This window comes from Propithecus coquereli, unplaced genomic scaffold (genome assembly GCF_000956105.1).
Source record: "Propithecus coquereli isolate 6110/MARCELLA unplaced genomic scaffold, Pcoq_1.0 Scaffold75, whole genome shotgun sequence".
Taxonomy (NCBI): Eukaryota; Metazoa; Chordata; class Mammalia; order Primates; family Indriidae; genus Propithecus; species Propithecus coquereli.
In genome coordinates this window covers 1,757,057-1,776,618 of record NW_012153618.1, presented here as the reverse complement: position 1 = coordinate 1,776,618, position 19,562 = coordinate 1,757,057, and the positions used below count along the sequence as shown (strand labels likewise).

The following is a 19,562-nucleotide window of genomic DNA, read 5'->3' as shown; positions in this document are numbered from 1 at the left end:
TTTTGGCCTCATAAAGAATTTCTACAAATCAATATCAAAATGATTAACACCCGAATTGAAACACAGGCAATAAATATATAAGATGGATATCAATAAAGGAATAGACATAGTTCTTTCACATACGGAAAATGACTCAACCATATTCATACTGAGTAATGTATATGGAAACCACACTAACATAGTTTTTCACCTGTAAGTTTGGCAAAGATAAAATTATGAGCAAAGATACGGGGAAACTAATAAAATACTGGTGAAATTAATTTGGTTAAAATTTTTATAGTAGGCAATTCAGTAATGTCTATCAAAATTACAAGTGTTTGTACCAATTGTCTAGAAATTCTCCTTCTCGAAATCTATTCAGGAGATCTCATTATCTATTGATGCATTAAAAACTACTCCAAAACTCAGTAGCATAAAACAACATGTTTTTATGTGTCAAGAATTTGGGCAGAATCCTAAGTGAAGTATCTAAAGAATGGAAAAAGAAACACCACATGTACTCACTCCTAAATTGGAACTAACCGATGAGCACACGTGTGCACAGAGGGAAGTAAATCTCAGTGGAAATCAAATGGGGGGGTTGGGAGGGGTGAAAATCTACCTAAAGTGTACAACGAACACAATTTGGGTGATGGGCACACTTACAGCCCTGACTCAAGCTACGTAACAAAAACATTTGTACCCCCTTAATATTTTGAAATAAAAAGAAAAAATAATTTGAGCAGAGCACAAAGGGTACAACTTGCCTCTGCTCCATGCACCTGAGCCACTCAGTTTGGAGTGGCTCAAATGGCTCTAGAAGGGGGGGACAGATAGACAGGGGCCACAGGCAGAGCCTCTGGTTGTCAACTGTGTTCCTAGGTTCTTCTCCATGTTGCACCTGTTGAGGCTGTCCCAGATGACTTCTCCACTCCTTCACCAAGGTGACAGCACTCTTCTCCTGGTGGTTTTATACTCCCGAAGTTTACCATAGTATTGTAAAGTCAGAGAAATGTAAAAGCGCTATTGTCAGCTTCATTCACTGTTTGACTTATAAGCCAAGAAAGCAGGTTGTGTGGGAGCCAGGGGCCCTCAGATGCTCAGAGATGGTCACCCACTGCCTCTTTCCTTCATGGCCTGCGGAACCTTCCGAATTTCCACCTCACTATATCTTACACTAGAGGCATCCCTTGTTCTGAATGTAATACATCCAAAAGAAAAAAAAAATTTACATAGCAAAATTCCAGATTGAGGGAATCTATATTTCACCATTTAAAGGGAAAAAGCAGCAATATATTTTTAGCCCATTCACAACCCCCAACAATTGCCTAAAACATTCCTAAGCAACTACAGTAACAATCACCAAGGATTTCTACAAAATGTAAGGCCATTCAATGCCAACCAGCTAATTGATCAGCATTTTTATTCATCAGTTTATTTAACAACAAACTTGTAAATTTGTCTACAGTAAGCAATGATATGAATACAAATAATCCCTTTTACCACACTTCTATAAGCATGCAGAAAAATGGGTTAAATATAAAAATAGATTCATACAAATGAAGAATTAGAATTTCACTCACAAATTTTTTAAAAAGATCATTTAAAACATGTTTATTTCCCTATCAGAGTTGCCTAAAAGAGATTTGGAGGAGAGAGGAGGAAGATCAGAGTCCTCATGATGGCTGTTCAGTGGGGGCGAAGTGTGCGGGACTGACTGGCTGGAGGAGGGTAGAAGCATCCATGCCTGAGGTTTACCCACGTCCAGTTCCAAGAAACTTTATTGTCACTGCACTTGCCCCTCCAGAAGGAAATGTTTATGACCCATCATTTAAACTCATAGACAAAGCAGTGTAATGGGAAAAGCTCAAATTGGTCATCTCTTGGTGTTCCCTTTGCTTGCAAGCACATACCTCTTTGTAATGTGACACTGTGCTCGTAAGCGCATATTTCAGTAGAATGCTTCGACTGATGTTTTTTGTATGATTTAAACTTTCTTTAAAACTTTTTGAATTTAAAAATTTAGTCACTTAATCATTAAGATTATTTTCTGAGATTGACTCCTAACAACTCTGATCATCAGTTAGAATGAATTCTTTGGCAGTAAATTCTTTGCTACGTAAGGCTAACGGTCCTTCATATTTTTCAAAGTACATATTACTAAATCAAGACTCTTTTAAAAGATCGAAGTAGGGTTCTTCGTTTTTGTTGGTGGTGGTGTTTCGCCTTGCACCTATCATTTCCATGAAACTCTGGGAGTCAGCCATAAATTGTTCCTGTCTCATAGGAGAAATTTTCACTTAATAATGTGGAAAAGACAATTGCCACAATTAAAAATAAACTCAGACAATATGGGCGGGAGACAAGATCCTGTCGGGAAGCAGCTGAGAGAAACCGCAGTGCACTCGGCTTCCCTCTCCCCAGACTTACAGCTGACGTCAGTGTCTGCTGGTGTGCACAGCCAGGCTTGCTTCCGTGGAGTTTCGATTCAAATACTGAATTTTGGGTGAAATTGTTTGCAAGTTGTTTATAGCCAACATTCAAATTGTAGGAGTTCAAATAGTGAGGGCTACCCTGAGGTTAAACATCCTCTGAACTCTTAGCTATTCCAAAATATAATGATGAGTTGAAAACTGCCTAGCAGGGTGAGAAGCTAAACACGCCTAAAAGAAGACACCATAAATTTTAAACTCATACTAACAAGCCTCCCCATTCCATGTTTTGAAATTTGAGGGCGTTAAATCCATTTGTTCCTTTTTTTTTTTTTTGCTTTGCAATTTCTCATTATATCTTTGTGCACTCTTTTTCTTAAACACGATGTTTTGTATTATCTTATTAAAAATGATATACTCTATAACTGCACTGTCCAAAATGGTAACCACTAGCCACATGTGGCCATTTAATTATATGAATTAAAATTAAAATGTAAAATGCATCCTCAGTCAGGTCTTGTCCCGGGGCTGGGGCTATGCAGGCAGAAGCGGGGAGGGGACGAACAAAGAAAAAAATGTAAAATTCAGCTTCTCCAACACACTAGCCACACTGCAAGTGCCTGACAGCCATATATGGCTAGTAGTGAACATTTCCATCATCACAGAATGTTCTCTTAAACAGTACTGCTTTCTAAATAAACCCTTTACAAGAAACCACAGAGTGATTGTCAAATACGTCTCAATATGACTGCAAGGGCTCGACCCGTTTCCCAGAATTGCCTTGACATGGAGAATAAAATGAATTATTGTAAATTCCGTAGTTTACCATAAAACACGCTCAACGCTCAGCCACGGCCCTTCCCATCCTCACCTCCTCCCAGCATCTGTCAGACCCTCACTTAAGGCTGTGGTCGCATCACTTGCAGCAGCACGGAATGCAGGCATTGTATGTTCATGGGTCAGTGTTCAGAAGAGACAGAAGTAGAGAGACTTGGCCAAGCAATAATTTCATCAGGGAGAGCTTTAAAAACAATGCTAGGACTTCTCTTCAGATGGCCCAAAGGATGAAGCAGGAGAAGTAATATTTTAGTCTCCAAACCTAGAGGAACAGCGTAAAAACAAAACGATTCCTCCAGCTGTGGGGAGTACGCCCAGCTGTCTGCCCTGTCCAGAAATTGGCTTCTGCTGAAGACAGATGCCTTACAGAAGGTCAAGTGTCTTTCCCAGGGGCAGCTTGCAACTGCTGGGTGGAATCGTGAAGTCCAGCCCCTCACCTTTACTCTGAAGGTCCATCCAAACCTTAGAGCTCCCGGTGGAGTCGACATTCATTGTCACTACGTCTCGCTCTAACTTCTCCCTGCCTGATCCTGTGTTCTTCCCTTCCCGCAAGTGTTTATCCTGAGAGCACCCCTGAACCAGCCTCCTTCATCTGCATTTGATCTTCCTCTCCACAGTCTGCATTCCTTGGAACCCAATTTTTTACATAAACACACGTACCTATCACCTATATTAGGAAACTTATTAATGTAATTTACAATATTAGTAGGTCAATAGAGAAAATCATGGAAATATCTCAATCAACATTAAAAATTTTTTACAAATTTACACCTCAGATAAAAGCCTTTAATGAAATGGGACTAAAGTGTGTATACACTGATTTTAAAATAAACTAATTAATTGCAATCACTAGTATTAAAATCTCCAATTATTTGTTCATCTGTTTCTTTCTCTAGTTCTAACAATTTTTGCTTTACGTATTTTGCAGCTCTGTTATTAGATATACACATATATATCATTTTATGTTTTTCTGTAAAAAAAAAGTTTACTTTCTCCTAAAAAGGGAGTCACAGAAAAGGAAGATCATAATTCTTTCTCTAGACATCGTTGTACCTGAGTGTTATTCATGGAACTATAAATCCATCTTTCTACCAAAATGCAAACACAGCCAGCACTGAAAATGGACAAGCAGAGGGATGAATGAGCGTAAGTCATGGTGCTAATCCAGCGAATTCTCCGAGTAGACTGCCTGGATTCCTGTTACATTATCCAATAGCTTTCCTTTTTTGGTATTCAGAAATGCACTATTTTAAGCTTTTGTAGTTTAAGGTGACAGTTTTTCTTACATATAGGTGCTTACTGAATTTTATATATGATTTAGAAAATTGATGGGCTTTGGGATTGATATATGTTGCATTATATTTGTTTTCCATATAAATCAATAGGAAATGGGTCTCAGTTAGTGTTTTTAAACACAATGTTTTTTTTTTTTTTTTTTGAGACAGAGTCTCATTCTGTTGCCCTGGCTAGAATGAGTGCCGTGGCGTCAGCCTAGCTCACAGCAACCTCACACTCCTGGGCTCAAGCGATTCTACTGCCTCAGCCTCCCGAGTAGCTGGGACTACAGGCACACGCCACCATACCCGGCTAATTTTTTCTATATATATATTTTTAGTTGTCCAGATAATTTCTTTCTATTTTTTAGTAGAGACGGGGGTCTTGCTCTTGCTCAGGCTGGTCTCGAACTCCTAACCTTGAGCGATCCACCCACCTCGGCATCCCAGAGTGCTAGGATTACAGGCGTGAGCCACCGCGCCCGGCCCACAATGTTTTATTTTTAGGAATAGATGAACTGATATTAAGCAGGAGGTGCCCATGTTGTATTGTTCTGTAAGCACATTTAAGAGATTATATGGTAAAGGACCTGCAAGAATACAAAACAAAGCAGTAGCAGTGTGTTGTAAAGGTGCTAGTGTTCACCCACGTGCCAGGGGCTCCACTGCATTTCCCAGCCTCCCTTATAGAGATTTTAGGGCTACGTGATTGTTCCTGATCAAGAGACTGGGAAAGACAGCAATATGTGTCACTACTAATCTGGGGTATTTAAAGACAATGTAAATCCCATTTTGTCTCTTTCCCTGATGTGGTGGTTGTCTTACATATAAGAAAAAAAATATTTGTATAATTTCAGCTTTAACTGTTTGAGTTTTTCTTCCTGAATAGAAACCTACAGGTTATTATTGTAGACATTTCCTAGGTGATTTCTCCCCAGGGGTACGTTCCCTGAAATTACAGAGCTGGACAGGAAAAAGCAGCCTGGATGCCCAGAGGCCATGGGCAATTTACAGCTAAATGTCTGGATGGCTAACGACTGCTGCTCACGGCCACTCAGACAACGCCAGCTGTCCTCGGGCTTCCTTTCCTGCGTCCTTCTCCCCTGGACAGTGCCTGGCAGAGGTGCCCCCCACTCCCGAGCTTTCCCCTCTCCCCCAGCAGCACCTGCCTTTAGAACAGTCCCTGCCGCCAGCGTGGATGAGGTCTAAGCCCTTCTCAGAGGGACTTTTGCATTTAGGCAAACTTCGAACTGTTGGGACACAGCCGGCATGGGAAGGAACCAAATCTACTACTCCCCTGGCATCGTTGTCTTTCTTTCCTGTCCAGATGAAATCATTCACACACTCTTTTTTCACTTTTAAAAAGAAGATTGGTCCATATGGTAGCAAATAACTGCTGATTAACTTTCACATATGAACCGTTTATTTTGTACATTGACAGAAAAGAGACTTCCAAACGCAGGCACTTGGTGGGGTTCTTTTGCAGCTGAGAAGCTCAGCAGAGATAAAAAGAAGAAGACCGTGGGGAGTTTCTGTTTCCGTTTGTTTTTCTCTTCGAGCTGAGCTGGAGAGTAACAGGTTTGAACGGACAGCCATCTGTTTCCCTTGACAGCAAATCAGGTAAGCTTATATTTACAAAAAGTTCTGATCTTGGTTTCTGGGTCCCAGGCCATGCATACGTTTTTAACTTTTTTTAGAACAAATTTGCCCTGTTTTAAGGGAAACAATTCAGAGTGACTTCCTTTAGCTTAAATGAAGCCAGGTTACAGGATAACTACATATAATTCGTTTTAAACATTACAGGCAAAGAGTTTCCTTAGCATTAAGCCAATGAAAAGGGCTAACTAGGAAGAGTTCAGGCATTAACATGTGGTTACAAGTTTGGTGTGCTAGTAGGCTTGGTCTGTGCCTGCCAGATTTAAGCAAGAGAAACTATCTGATGAAAATAAGCCGATGCTTTTCGCTGCATGTGAGAAGTTACTAGATTGCAAGGGCTCCATCATCAGTGACTGCCGGGAATGAGGAAAATTCAAGTAATTGATGGATCAAATGAAGTGTGTGTCTGGTTTAAAGACTGTCTACTTTCCAGGAGTCATGCTCTTAATTCATTGAGTGTCTCAGCAAAGACTCAACATGAAGGGAGGGGGTTGGGGGGGCAGAGAAGAGGAAGGAGGAAGTGGGAGGAGAAAAGGAGAGGACTGAGCCTCCCATGCGGGGAGGGGACGCCCAAGAACAGACTCCGAGAAAAGTGAAGGGTGTGTGGCCGGGGAAAGCCAAAGACGGGGACTGAGAGGATTTGTGAGAGGAAAAAGCCACAAGAGAGCCAGGCATGGGATTTATAGATGAAGTCCGCTCCTCAGCTCTCTGGGAGGCTTGGGCAGGTGACTCAATATCCCTGTAAGACAGGAAGAGTAAGTAGTTCTCTTCCCACCCACCTTGTCCATTACGAGCAGGCAAAGGAAACATGGTTGTCTAGAAATGTAAGGGCCTTTTGTGATTTAGAACAGAAAAATAAAGTTCCCTGTCTCTCTGTCCCTCAGGAACACCAATGGAGCAAAATGAAAGCAGATGTTCCGGTGAGAAAGGAACCTCCTGTGTCTGTGTGGTTGGCTCTTTCTGATGATGTCTGGGCAAAATTTTACAAAGGTGGGTGGGGGGACAAGGGATCTTATTCTAACTCCCACCACTACCACCATCACCAGCTCAAAACTGCTAAAATATTCTACCAGGAACCAAAATACACATCCAAACTTCTCCCTTATACAGGGATCTTTTAGATCTGCCTAGAATATTCCTTCTCCTGCCATTCACTCTTCTCTTCCCTCTCTCTCCTTTCAGCAGGTTCTCTCTCTCTCTCTCTTCCCCATCCCCTCCCGTCTCTCATCCCTCCCCTCCCCTCCCCTCCCCTGTCCCTGCTTCCATCTGTGTGTGCCAGATTTCTCTCTCTGCGTCTTGTCCTCTCCTTTCCTGCCCCCTCCTTGTTCCTTGCCCCTCACCAGCTGTCTTCAGTCTCTCACACCAAGAAGAGCCCAGATCTCCCTCCCCTCCAAGTTCACTCACAACCCCTGTCTGTGAGAATAGGGGGATCTCTGGCTTCATTGTGCCTGGAACTTGTTTGTTGAATAAGCTGAACTCTATGAGATCCAAATGATAAGCAACTTTCTTCCCTCCCAACACAGCTTCTAATTATGCAATCTTGACTTCTTATCTCCATCTTAGGCAGATTCCTTTCTGATGAGCATGGACCATAAGAACAGTCTTATTAAAATAACTATGACACGTATGTCAGGTGTTGAAATGTTCAGTCCAGTCTACTGTCAAATTTAACATTCTATGCTGGCTTCCCCTTCCTCCAGTTCAGCCTCAGACTGAGTGCTGGAACCTTCCAGAGGTCCTCCTGTCACTTCCAGCTCTGCCTCCTCAGCCCTCCTATTCGTCCCTCCCTCCCAGTCAGGCAGGGGGAGGGGCAATTGGAGAAAGAGGCCAAAGCTCTTGGGTCCCATTGTCCCTGCTGCTGTCTCTGTGCTGGTCCTCACTGCCATCAAGTACTGACGCTCTACACACTCCCCTGACACAGCCGCACACTCTCTGGTGACTGCTTTGACTAGACCGCAGCTCCTTCCCTCGGCAGTAGCCCTCATATCTTCCTACCCTCACACTCCCTTGGTGGGCAGGCTCCCATCAAGACGGCTGTGCCTAGTTATTTTCTGTAGGATTCATTCTGTCCATGGGAAGCCCCTTAGGCCATTATTGCTTGCCTTGGTCTCCTAGGTGGCTCTAGCCAACCTTCCAAATCTGGAATTCTCCAGAGAGGAAATGGACATGTGTGTCCATGTTCATACATGTCCTCAAACTCCAGGTAATATCTGCTTATTTCTTTCAAAAATTTGCTCTAGAATTCTCTTCACTTTGCTACACTTGGGTAGATTTACAAGTTTCTGTAGTTCAGCAAACATTCATCTGGGAAGTGAGATGTCTGTCTCTCAGTTTCTTGAGGCATGTACAATATTCATGAGTGGTCATTTCAGAGACTCCCCCCACTTGGCTGGCACCAGAGAGAGCTCTCTTCCCCGTGCCCTCCCCGTGGGAGAGAAGGACACAGTGCTCCCTGTGGGGCCAGCAACTAGGGACTCCCACCAGTTCTCTTCAGTGATTCCGTCATTTACTCGTTGTACGTTAGACGAAGGTCAAAAATGCAGTTTGGCCACCTCTAAGCAAGCCTTGGAGGGGTAGATCAGGAACTCTTTGGCTTCTGTTTTCAGAATGTAAAAATGCCTAGTGCCTATTTCCTTTTAAGCAAAATTTCTATTATATGTCTATTGTGAGGCAATAACTGCACTGGAAAAATATGATAAGATGTCCACAAATTGCAGTAAATTTGATTAGGAGAGAAAATACTTACATACATGCAACAAGGGTTGGCAGAGCAACATGACAAAGCACTAATGCTTCAGGCATATAACAAGTTAGAATGCCAACTTTTCTATTTATGAAATTTGTAAATTTTAATAGTTTTATGTTCTTGAGCAAGTTGCAGGTTTATGCGCAAAATAGGATAAAATAAGGTACAAAGAAAGGAACCAATGGGTAAAAGATTAACAAACACTTTCCCTTCCTCTCTGCATGAGAATTTAATCTTTGGTTAAACTTTCCATATATGACTCTCTGGTAATTTAATAAGAGTAAAATGTCTACAACATTGTTAGAAACTTTGCTTGTGGTTGAAAATTTCCCATGATGGAGGCATGATATCTACACTGGGAGAACTATAAGTACGTGATAGGAAGTTACGTTTCAGGCTTCCCTAAGCAGTGACTCTTGTAACTCTCCTTGCAGAGAATCTGGAGGCTAAGCCCTGGAGTTGTTATTAGAGACATTGGCTCCCATGCCTTCCCCTTTCATGTCTCTGAGACACAATTTTTGCTCAAAGCCTCAAGCTTCTTTATACCTCTGTCCCCATTCATTTCTCTCCCCAGAACCTTACACACGTTGAAGGAATACAGGGAAGGAGAGAAGGGAGTTTACCATATTCTGTGCCTAATTTATATAAAATTGTGCTATTCTTTCTAAGCAAAATTACGATATCCTTTATAAACTATCAGCTGTTTCTTTATTAGTAAAAATAATTCACACTTCTCATTCTGTTATTTCTCTGGTCCAGCCATTTCCCTGGTGGTCATGACTGTATTCTGTCCAGCTAAGGTCAGAGGAGCCATCTCTGGCCATGGAACAGAGCCAGGTTAATTGGCCCACTGTGAGATGGAACCCACAGTCTTTGCTACACATCTCTGATCTCCAGAAAATTTGTCTTTGAAAGGGCCACAACTGAGTGATTCAGGCAAGCATTGCATGATGAGATATGTTTCCAAATCCATCTTATCCTCTAAGTATGTTCTTTCAGGGACCAATATAGCAATACCCTGCAGTCCTAGAGAAACCGAGATGTTTTAAAAACTGTAATTAATATATTTTATTTGATAATGGAGTTAGCTTTTATTTCATAAATACAATAGATTGTGAGAGTATCTTTTCCCATAATGAGGGATACCTCCTTGTCATTGAAAATATCCCATTGTCATGATCAGTATAGTAATAACACAGTAAACTTGTTCCTAACAGGACCACATACAAACAGGCAACATGTAAGTGGATCAGAGCTGAGAATCATTCTAGTGGGCAAAACAGGAACCGGCAAAAGTGCTACAGGGAACAGCGTCCTCGGGAAACAAGCATTTGAGTCGAGACTGAGTGCCCAGACCTTGACTAAGACTTGCAGTGAAGGTTGGGGAAGCTGGGAAGAGAGAGAGATGGTCGTTATTGACACACCAGGTATGTTTTATGAGAAGGACCACTCTGAAGCTCTGTATAAAGAGGTGCAGAGGTGCTACTTACTCTCTGCCCCAGGCCCCCATGTGCTGCTGCTCGTGACCCAGCTGGGCCGATACACTACCCAGGACCAGCAGGCTGTGCAGAGGATGCAGGAGATCTTTGGAGGGGATGCCATGAGACACACAATTGTCCTCTTTACCCACAAGGAAGACCTCGATGGTGGCTCCTTGATGGATTACATCCGTGACTCAGACAACAAAGCCCTCAACAAGCTGGTGGCAGCATGTAGGGGGCGAGTCTGTGCCTTTAATAACCGAGCTAAGGGGAGTGATCAGGATGACCAAGTGAAGGAGCTGATGGACTTAATTAAGGGCTTGATGATGGAGAAGAGGGGCGGCCACTATACCAATGGGCTGTACAGCCTCGCACAAGGGTCAAAATGTGGATCTGTCAGGTCAGAGGAAAAATTAAAGGATTTCAGAGGGAATCTTATAGAGTACATGGAAATTCAGAGATGTCGCACAACCGTGGCCAAAGCAAATTGCCTACGAAGGGCCCTAATCAAAACACAACTGTGTATTTTATTTTGTATTCAATTGTATGTCAAATTTCTAATTCTGTTATTTTGTATATTATACAGCATGTGCAATTTGTTTTACTCCTTACTCTTCAGCATGTGCAATTTATTTTGTAGTTTACTGTGTATTATACCCAAAAAGTTAATAATAATTTTGAGAAGGACCATTGTGCAAGAATGCAGATCTTCTAGATTATAGTCACAGATCAGTAATTATTTATTTGCTGTCATTTAGTGGTGAATAACAGTGTCTTCCCTGTAAAATGTGGTGCCTGATGTCATATTTGAGATTCTGTGAAATATTTAAATCTTAACATATTATACCATTTATTAATGAACCACATTATTTTAAAAGTTACCATTTGCTTTGAAATACAATACTAAAACCTTTTGATAACTATAAACATAAAATTTCTCTCCTTTGCAAATCTCTAAAGCCAGTTTTATGTTCCTGAAAACACTTTTTCTTCTTTATAATACTGATATTACTACTGAATATGATAAAAATAGCAATAAAATAGTACGTAAACTCTAAAGTTTCTAGAATTACGTATCTTTAATTCTCTTCATGATTTTGTCCTCAGAAGATGGTAAGTGGACAGTGGACACATGGCTCATTTACTCTGTAACAAAACCAATTCATGCCTAGCAACTAGAACAGACAGACACACTCACACATCAATAGTCTGTTTTATGTATATCAAATTTGCTTAACATTGAAAGGGGCTTGGCTAGATTTTAGCCCTGGCACCCCTCAAATTTAGCATTGAAATGTACACATCAAGCAAGATGGTGAACCAGATTCTGAAATATTATCCTGCTAAATGCAAATAGAGTCTAATTTATTAAAAGAAACAGAATTTTTATGATTGATGAGCTCACCAGAAAATAAGGAAAATTCCAAGGGTGAGGCAAACAATATATATAAAAAAGAATGAGGAGCTAAAACTGGAGACCCATGAGCTATAAGTAAGTACGGAAGGCAGGGATGATGAATAGACAGATATCGAGATTAATCCTGAGCTGCAGAACCTCGGCCCTGGGTTGTCAGTACAATTGGAGAGCTGATTCTGAGGCTTCTGTATCAGTCAGGACCTTCGCATGAGACTGATGACATCTCAGATCAGGGGAACACTTGACGTGAATTAAAAAATGAAACAAAGAAGAAGACAGAAACAGAGAAAAGAGGGACAAAAGAACTATAAGACAAAGAGAAAATAGTTTAAAAAAATGACAATACTAAATCCTTCCTTATCAATAATTACTTTAAAAGTAAATGGACTAAAATACCCTATAAAAATACAGAGTTTTTAAATGGATTAAAAAATTAAGATCCAACTGTATGTTGTCTACAAAAAAACTCACTTTATATTTAAGGACATACATAGGCTGAAAGTAAAGGGATGACAAAGATATTTTATGCAAATTGTAACCAAGAGAAAATAGGAGTATGTAGTTATACCAGACAAAACAGTCTTTAGAGAAAAAAAATGGTGTTTCATAATGGTAAAAGGGTCGATTTAACAGGAACATATAAAAAATAGTAAATATGAATGCACCCAACATCAGAGCAGCTAAGTATATAAAGCAAATATTGACAGACTGGAAAGGAGAAATTGACAGCAATACAATAATAGTGGGAGACTTCAAAACCTTACTTTCAATAATGGATAAAGCATCCAAACATAAAATCAATAAAGAAAGAGTGCACTTGAACTACACTAAAGATCAAATGGATCTAATAGACATATACAGAACTTTTTACCAAACAGTAAAAAGGTACACATTCTTCTCAAGCACACATGGAACATTCTTCAGAATAGGTCATATTTTAGGTCACAAGACAAATCTTAACAAATTTAAAAGATTAAAGTCATTCCAAGTATCTTGTCTAACCACAACGGAATGAAACTAGAAATCAAACAGCAAGAAAACAGGAAAATTCACACATACTTAAAAATAAATAACATACTCTTGAACAGCCACTCGGTCAAAGAAGAAATCAAAAAAGGAACTGTAAAAATATCATGAGGTGAATAAAAACAAAAATGCAACTTACCAAAAGTATGGGATACATAACAAGGAATAGTAAAAGGGAAGTTTATAGCAACAAATGCCTACATTAAAAAAAGAAGATATATCACAAATAAACAACCTCATCTTACACCTTAAATTATTAGAGAAAGAACAAATTAAATCCCAAGGTAGCAGAAATAAATAAATAATAAAGATCGGAACTAAGTCAAAGAGAGAATAGACAAACTATAGGGAAAAATACTACAAAAGTAAGAGTTTTTCAAAAAAAATAAACAAAGCCAGCAAACCCTTAGCTATACTGAGAAAAGAATAAATAAAATTAGAAATTAAAGAGGAGATATTACAACAGATGCCTCAGAAATTAAAAGGACTGTAAGGGACTATTACAAATAATTATATGTCAACAAATTGGATAACCTAGAAAGGGATAAATTCCTAAAAACAGACAACCTACCAAGACTGAATCAAGAAGAAACAGAAAGTCTGAACATACCAATAAGAAATAAGGAGACTGAAGCAGCAATCAAAAACCTCCCAACAAGGAAAAGTCCAAGACCAGAAGACTCAAGGTTCAATTTTACCAAACATTCAAATAATAATTAATTCCAATCATTCTTAAACTCTTCCAAAAAGTATAATTAGAGATAATACTTCCAAATTCATTTTATGAGACCAACATCACCCTGATACCAAAGCCACAGACACAATAAGAAAAGAAAACTACAAGCCAATATCTCTGATGAACATGGATGCAAAAATTCTCAATAAAATACTAGCAAACCAAATTCAACAACACATCAAAAGATTATACACTATGACCAAGTGGGATTTATCCCTGAAATGCAAGGTTGATTTACTGAATGAAAATCAATTGATATAATACATCACACTAAAAAAATGAAAAATTAGAAACATATGATTATCTCAATAGGTGCAGAGAAAACATTTAACAAAGTTCAACATCCTTTCATAATAAAAACTCTCAACAAAATAGGTATAGAAGAAAATTTCCCCAACACGGTAAAGGCCGTTATTAAAAGCCCACAGCCAATATCATAATCAAAGGGAAAACACTGAAAGCTTTTCCTCTAAGAACAGGAACAAGGCAAGGATGCTCATTCTCACCACTTCTATTCAACATAGTACTGGAAATTCTAACAAAAGCAATCATACAAGAAAAAGAAATAAAAGACCACCAAATCATAAAAGAAGTAAAATTATCCCTGTTTGCAGATGACATGATCTTACATGTAGAAAACCCTAAAGACTCCACAAAAGAATAGCTGTTAGAAATAAAAAAAAATTGTTCAGTAAAGCTACAGGATACAAAATCAACATACAGAAATCAATTGCATTTCTTTACAACAATAACAATCTATCCAAAATGGAAATCAAGAAATAATCCCATTTATGATAGCATCACAAAGAATAAATTATGAATAAATCTAAACAAGGAGGTGAAAGATCTGTACACTGAAAACTATAATATAAAACATTGACAAAAGATATTGAAGAAGACACAAATAAATGAAAGGATATGCATGTTCATGGGTTGGAAGAATTAATATTTCTAAAATGTCCATACTAACCAAAGCAATACACAGATTCAACACAATCCACTTCAAAATTTCATTGGCATTTTTCAGAGAAATAAAAGAAGTAATTATAAAGTTTTATGTAACTACAAAAGACTGAATAGCCAAAGCAATATTTGGGAAGAACAAAGTTGGAGGTATCACATTATATTACAAAACTATAGTAATCAAAACAGTATGGTACTAACATAAAAACAGACATATAGACCAATGGAACAGAACAGAGAGCCCAGAAATACACCCACACAGATATGATCAACTAAATTTTGACCTGGGCACCAGGAATACACAATGGTAAAAGGATAGTCTCTTCAATAAATAGTGTTGGGAAAACTGGATATCCACATGCAAAAGAATGAAATTGGACCCTTATCTTACACCATACACAAAAATAGAGTCATAATGAATTAAAAACTTAAATGTAAGATCTAAAACCATAAAACTCTTAGAAGAAGACATAGGGGAAAAACTCCTTGACATTGGTCCTGGAAATGATTTTTTGGATATGATACCAAAAGATCGGGCAATGAAAGCAAAAATAAACAATGGGACTACATCAAACTAAAAAGATTTTGCACAGCAAAGGAAACAATCAATAAAATGAACAGGAAACATAAATATTGGGAGAAAACATTTGCAAACCATATGTCTCATAAGGGGTTAATATCCAAAATATATAAGGAACTCACACAACTCAATAGCCAAAAAAAAAAACAAACACCAAAAAAAAAAAAAAAAACACAAGCAAACAAAAACCCAAGTAATCTGACTAAAAAATGGGCAAATTATCTGAATAGAGATTTTTCTGAAGAACATGTATGAAAGGTAGGAAACAGTGAAAGTTGGGTCTCTCCCCTACCAGAAAAAAAATGGAATGGCATGAAAGAGGTAAAAAAGCAGATCCCAGGCAGTAAGCCAAGACTCAGGCTATCCCCCTCCCCACATAGAAGTACAGTCAACTCCAGGAAGTTTAAGTGAGTTAGGAGAGGTCCCATAGCTAGCTAATGACCTAATCAGGTATGGAGCAGGCCCTCTGCAGCCTTCCCATTGTCTAACAATTGGCTCTTTTGCTGACCTCACGATGCTCTTAAGAGAAGACAGAATAGCTAGAATTGGTGATACCAGCACAGATGACTAGACTAAGCCTCCTAATCAGGCTAACTGAAAGACAGGGCAAAGAGGTTCATCCTTAACATACCAGCCAGGCTCAAGTCCTTCAATAGCTGCCAAAGCCTTCCTTTCTCAGAGAATGGTGGGACTTGACTTCCATATTTGTCCAGCAGACTGGATCCTGGGATTGCACTGGCCACATGGAAGTCTAATCAATGGACAGTTGATGAGAATAGTTATCATGTTCTTTATTCTGGGACAAGAGACTCTTTGGGCCTATTTTATAAAGGGGAAAAGCCCCTAAAGAGCAAAGGCAACTGAAGATTAGCTCGGTAACCCAATCTAGAAGTCAAGTCAGGCCTCATGGCCTGCAATGCCCTTCCCTTCTTAGAATATGGCAAGATATTTGGTATCACTGGCCCTGCTGGATATATACACACAGCTTGTCACAGCAGGAGGTAGATTCTGTAGGAGCAACATTGCCAACCCTCAATTTGATGGGAAATGTTTCTGTCTCTTTAAGTCATCAGCATTGGGCCCACCCTGAGCTTCCTGAGTTCTGAAGTCTGAGTGACTTCCTCTGAGGGCTGGCAGGCAAGAGCCTACGGCACTGACAACCAAAGGCAAAACAGCAGGTCCAGGCTTCTCGCAGCCAACTTCAGAGCCCATCACCAGGAAAGGTGAGCCCGAGCCCGGGAGCTGGCAGGGGAGGGGGGTGCTCTGGGAACCAGAAAGAACGTGGTTCCTGGAGAGCGTTTGCCTGAGCACCTGCATTCTACCAGGCACCATGCGGGAGTGCAGATCTGGAACAGTCAAGATCATGCTTCCAGGGGTTTAAGGGTGTTCTGAGTTTCAAATAGATCAGGTTCAGAGGAAGTTTTAGGAGCATCTTCTCCAGCCCTGGAGCGTGCACATTCTTTGTTGGGGAGTAGAACCTGTCTCCTTCCCCACTCCCTCAACATGGTAAGAGAAGAGTTTGCTGGAGCCACTTCCAGGAACAAAACACAGTTTAAAAGGCATTAAACATTCCCCAAGCTGCATATTCAGCAAAGGCAAAAGATACTTCTGTGGCCCCATAAGCAATCGAATCTTGGGGTGAGTTACAGTCTGACAAGTTGGATACAACTGAACTCTCTCCTGTCCTCACTGTCTGCGACAGGGGCCCTCAGGAGACATCTGGGGTTAGGAAGTTCATCTTCAACCCCTTTCTGTGCATGGTCCCTTAAACACCTGCTCCCTAATTGGAGCCTCTCCACCCACAGCTACAGGGACACCGCAGATTCCTCATCTGTACAACAAAGGGGTTTGGAAAATTAACAGATTCCCAAACTCTGGGTTGTCAACTGCTTACATTAGAACCATCTGATTCATTAATCAGAATCTCTGAGGATGGATCTGAAAAATATAAATTTTTAAAGAACACTTAAGTAATTCTGAAAAACAGCAAGTTTGGAGGCAAAGACCTAGATAAATTTTGAGGTCTCAAAGTATTAAGAATATAGGATTCTATGTGCTTATATTCATCAATAATTAAGAGTCACTTGTCACCTCAGATTTCAGCTGGAGCTTACTTCCCTCTAAAAATATTATTTTAAATCATTTCAACCCCATTGCAAACTGTGTGGAAAGTTCCACTGGCCTACCCAGAATTCTACACATTCCCTGCAACACACTCTCATTTTCATCTTTGACAAGGATTTCTTGCTTCTGTTAAATTCTTGCTCTTTGCTCTGAATCTTACGGCTGCTTGTTCATTTCTGCTCTGGTGTCTGCTGTGGGAGTCTGTTGATTTCTACACATAAAATAATTAATCACATAAGGCCTGTGGAGTGAACGTTACTGAAGGCTTTGGGGCGGTGGCAGGAGAGTTCCTGCAGAAACAGAAACAGCTTTGGATCGAGTACAAGGCAAACCTGTTCTCAAGGTCCTTTGCCAGAGACAAGTTACTCAGCCAGCCTCTCTCTCTGCCCTTCCACTGGCCCTTCCTCTGTGTCTGGTGCCGCAGGGAGGGAACACAGGTACCTGGAGTGGCCAGGGCGGAAGACACTCGCATGCACAGAGTGGCTAGAAAGGCCCTGAAATCTGCTGTTTGTGGAGTAGCTGAGTGGGTAGAGGATTGGCTGGATAGGAGGCTGGAGACGTAGCTGAGGGGGGACATACAGTTGCATTCAGGCGCTCGTGTGATCAGCCAAACTGGATCACAGAGTGTTTGATTGTATTAAATAATGTTAGAATTCAGCATGAAATCACTTCGGTTAGAAAAGCCTCACATTGGGAGGGGCACAAATCAGGATTGAAGGGGGTGTCCCAGCCTCTCCGGCACAGAGGTCATACTTAGACAAGTAAACAGACATTCAGCCTTGTGAGGGCGGAGTCTGACACTCCACATCTGCTCAGGAGGTATGTCTGTTTTCCAATTTCCGTAGGAAAAACTCCGGTTTTCTTCTTGATTTTTTCCTAGGCCAACTACTGTAAGGCTGGTCCCTAAATCACTGAGCAAATTTTCTTGTTCTCAGAGTTTACCTAAGTCTTCCCTGGCTGCTGAGTCCCCTAGAAAAACTTTAATATCTATAGCTTATGCCACTGACAGAATTACCCCAGAAAAAATTAATATCTAAAGTTTACCCATTGGTGTAGAGTAAATGTTACAACCAATCTACTCTCTATTTTTTGTATTTTGAGTCCCTGAAAAGTCAAATCCAAGCTCACCAAATGTTCTCTCAGTATCTTTCCAAATCAAGGTCAGGATGCTGGCCTTTCCGATGTTATTCTCTAAAATTCTGATATTATCCCTAAAGGAGAATTTGCACAATTTATTATAATTGACAAAATTTACTTGTTTTCTCTGTAACCACCTGCCCCTGCCCCAAGACACGCACCTAGATTTTTAGACTTTTGCAGACAGAAACCACGTCTTTTCACTGTGCTGCAACCAGCTCTTCGGACTTGGCCTGACAAACTATGAGTGGTTATGCCTATTTCAGGAATAAATAAATTAATGAACACATTGTGTCTGGGACTCTTGCAGGTAAGCATGGGAGGACGGAAGATGGCAAGAGATGAAGAAAGTGTCTATGGTAAGACCATGTCTCTGCACTGAGTACTTGCCATCCGGGGCTTGAGTTTAGGACAGTAAGGAGAATGGGTCTTACTCAGGACTGAACAGAGGGAAGTCCCAGTGTTGTCTCGACCCTGAGATAAAACAGCAAGAGCCCCGAGATTTGCATTTTAGTTGGATCTCTGCTGTGAGATGTTAAATTCTTTGACTAGCCTGTCCCTCTGTTCCTGGAATGTAAAATGAGAATAATAAACCGACTCTGATCTCCACAGAAGAGGATTCAGAGGGTATCATATCATGGACAAAAGTGAACATGATTTACCAGGTAGAATGTTCATAGAGTAAGTATGGAGGGTTAACATGGGTATTCTTTTTAGGCAGTAGGTTTAAGAGAGAGAGAGGGAAGAGGAAGAAGGAGGGAAAGAGAGGATGGGAAGAAAAGAAAAGAGATCTTATCTAACTCTCACAATCCTATGAGAAATAACCCTATTTTCTTACTTTCATTTTATTTTTTTTAGAGATAGATCTTGCTCTGTCATCCAGGCTGGAGTACGGTGGTGCCACCACAACTCACTGTAACCTTAAACTCCTGGGCTCAAGTAATCCACCTCGGCTTTGAAAAGTGCTGGGATTAGAGGCATGAGTCACGGTGCCTGGCCCAAACCCTATGTTATTATTCCCCTTTTTGCCGAGGAGGTTTAACACTCAGATTAAGCAACTTCCCCAAGGTTACACAACTAGCACCTGGTGGGGCTATGATTCAAACCAGAGTGTCTGGAACTTCAGAGATTTCTTCACCCCTGTGCAGCACTGCCCCTCCGGTCCCACCCCCAC

The 19,562-nt window shown here is 40.4% G+C and overlaps 1 protein-coding gene across 1 annotated transcript; it reads left to right on the top strand.

Moving 5' to 3' along the window:
* Window positions 1-5,625: 5,625 nt before the first annotated feature.
* GIMAP2 (GTPase, IMAP family member 2) lies at window positions 5,626-11,127 on the top strand. The gene is made up of 3 exons (XM_012662075.1): window positions 5,626-6,142; window positions 7,063-7,098; window positions 10,142-11,127. The coding sequence occupies exons 2-3, from the start codon at window positions 7,071-7,073 to the stop codon at window positions 11,125-11,127; spliced, it is 1,014 nt and encodes a 337-aa protein (XP_012517529.1). The 5' UTR covers window positions 5,626-6,142; window positions 7,063-7,070.
* Window positions 11,128-19,562: the final 8,435 nt, after the last annotated feature.

Excerpts from the sequence above, each read along its gene's own strand:
- GIMAP2 (XM_012662075.1), top strand. The coding sequence starts at position 7,071 with ATGGAGCAAAATGAAAGCAGATGTTCCG. Across the intron at positions 7,099-10,141 it reads AAATGAAAGCAGATGTTCCG|GACCACATACAAACAGGCAA; the intron begins GTGAGAAAGGAA and ends TGTTCCTAACAG.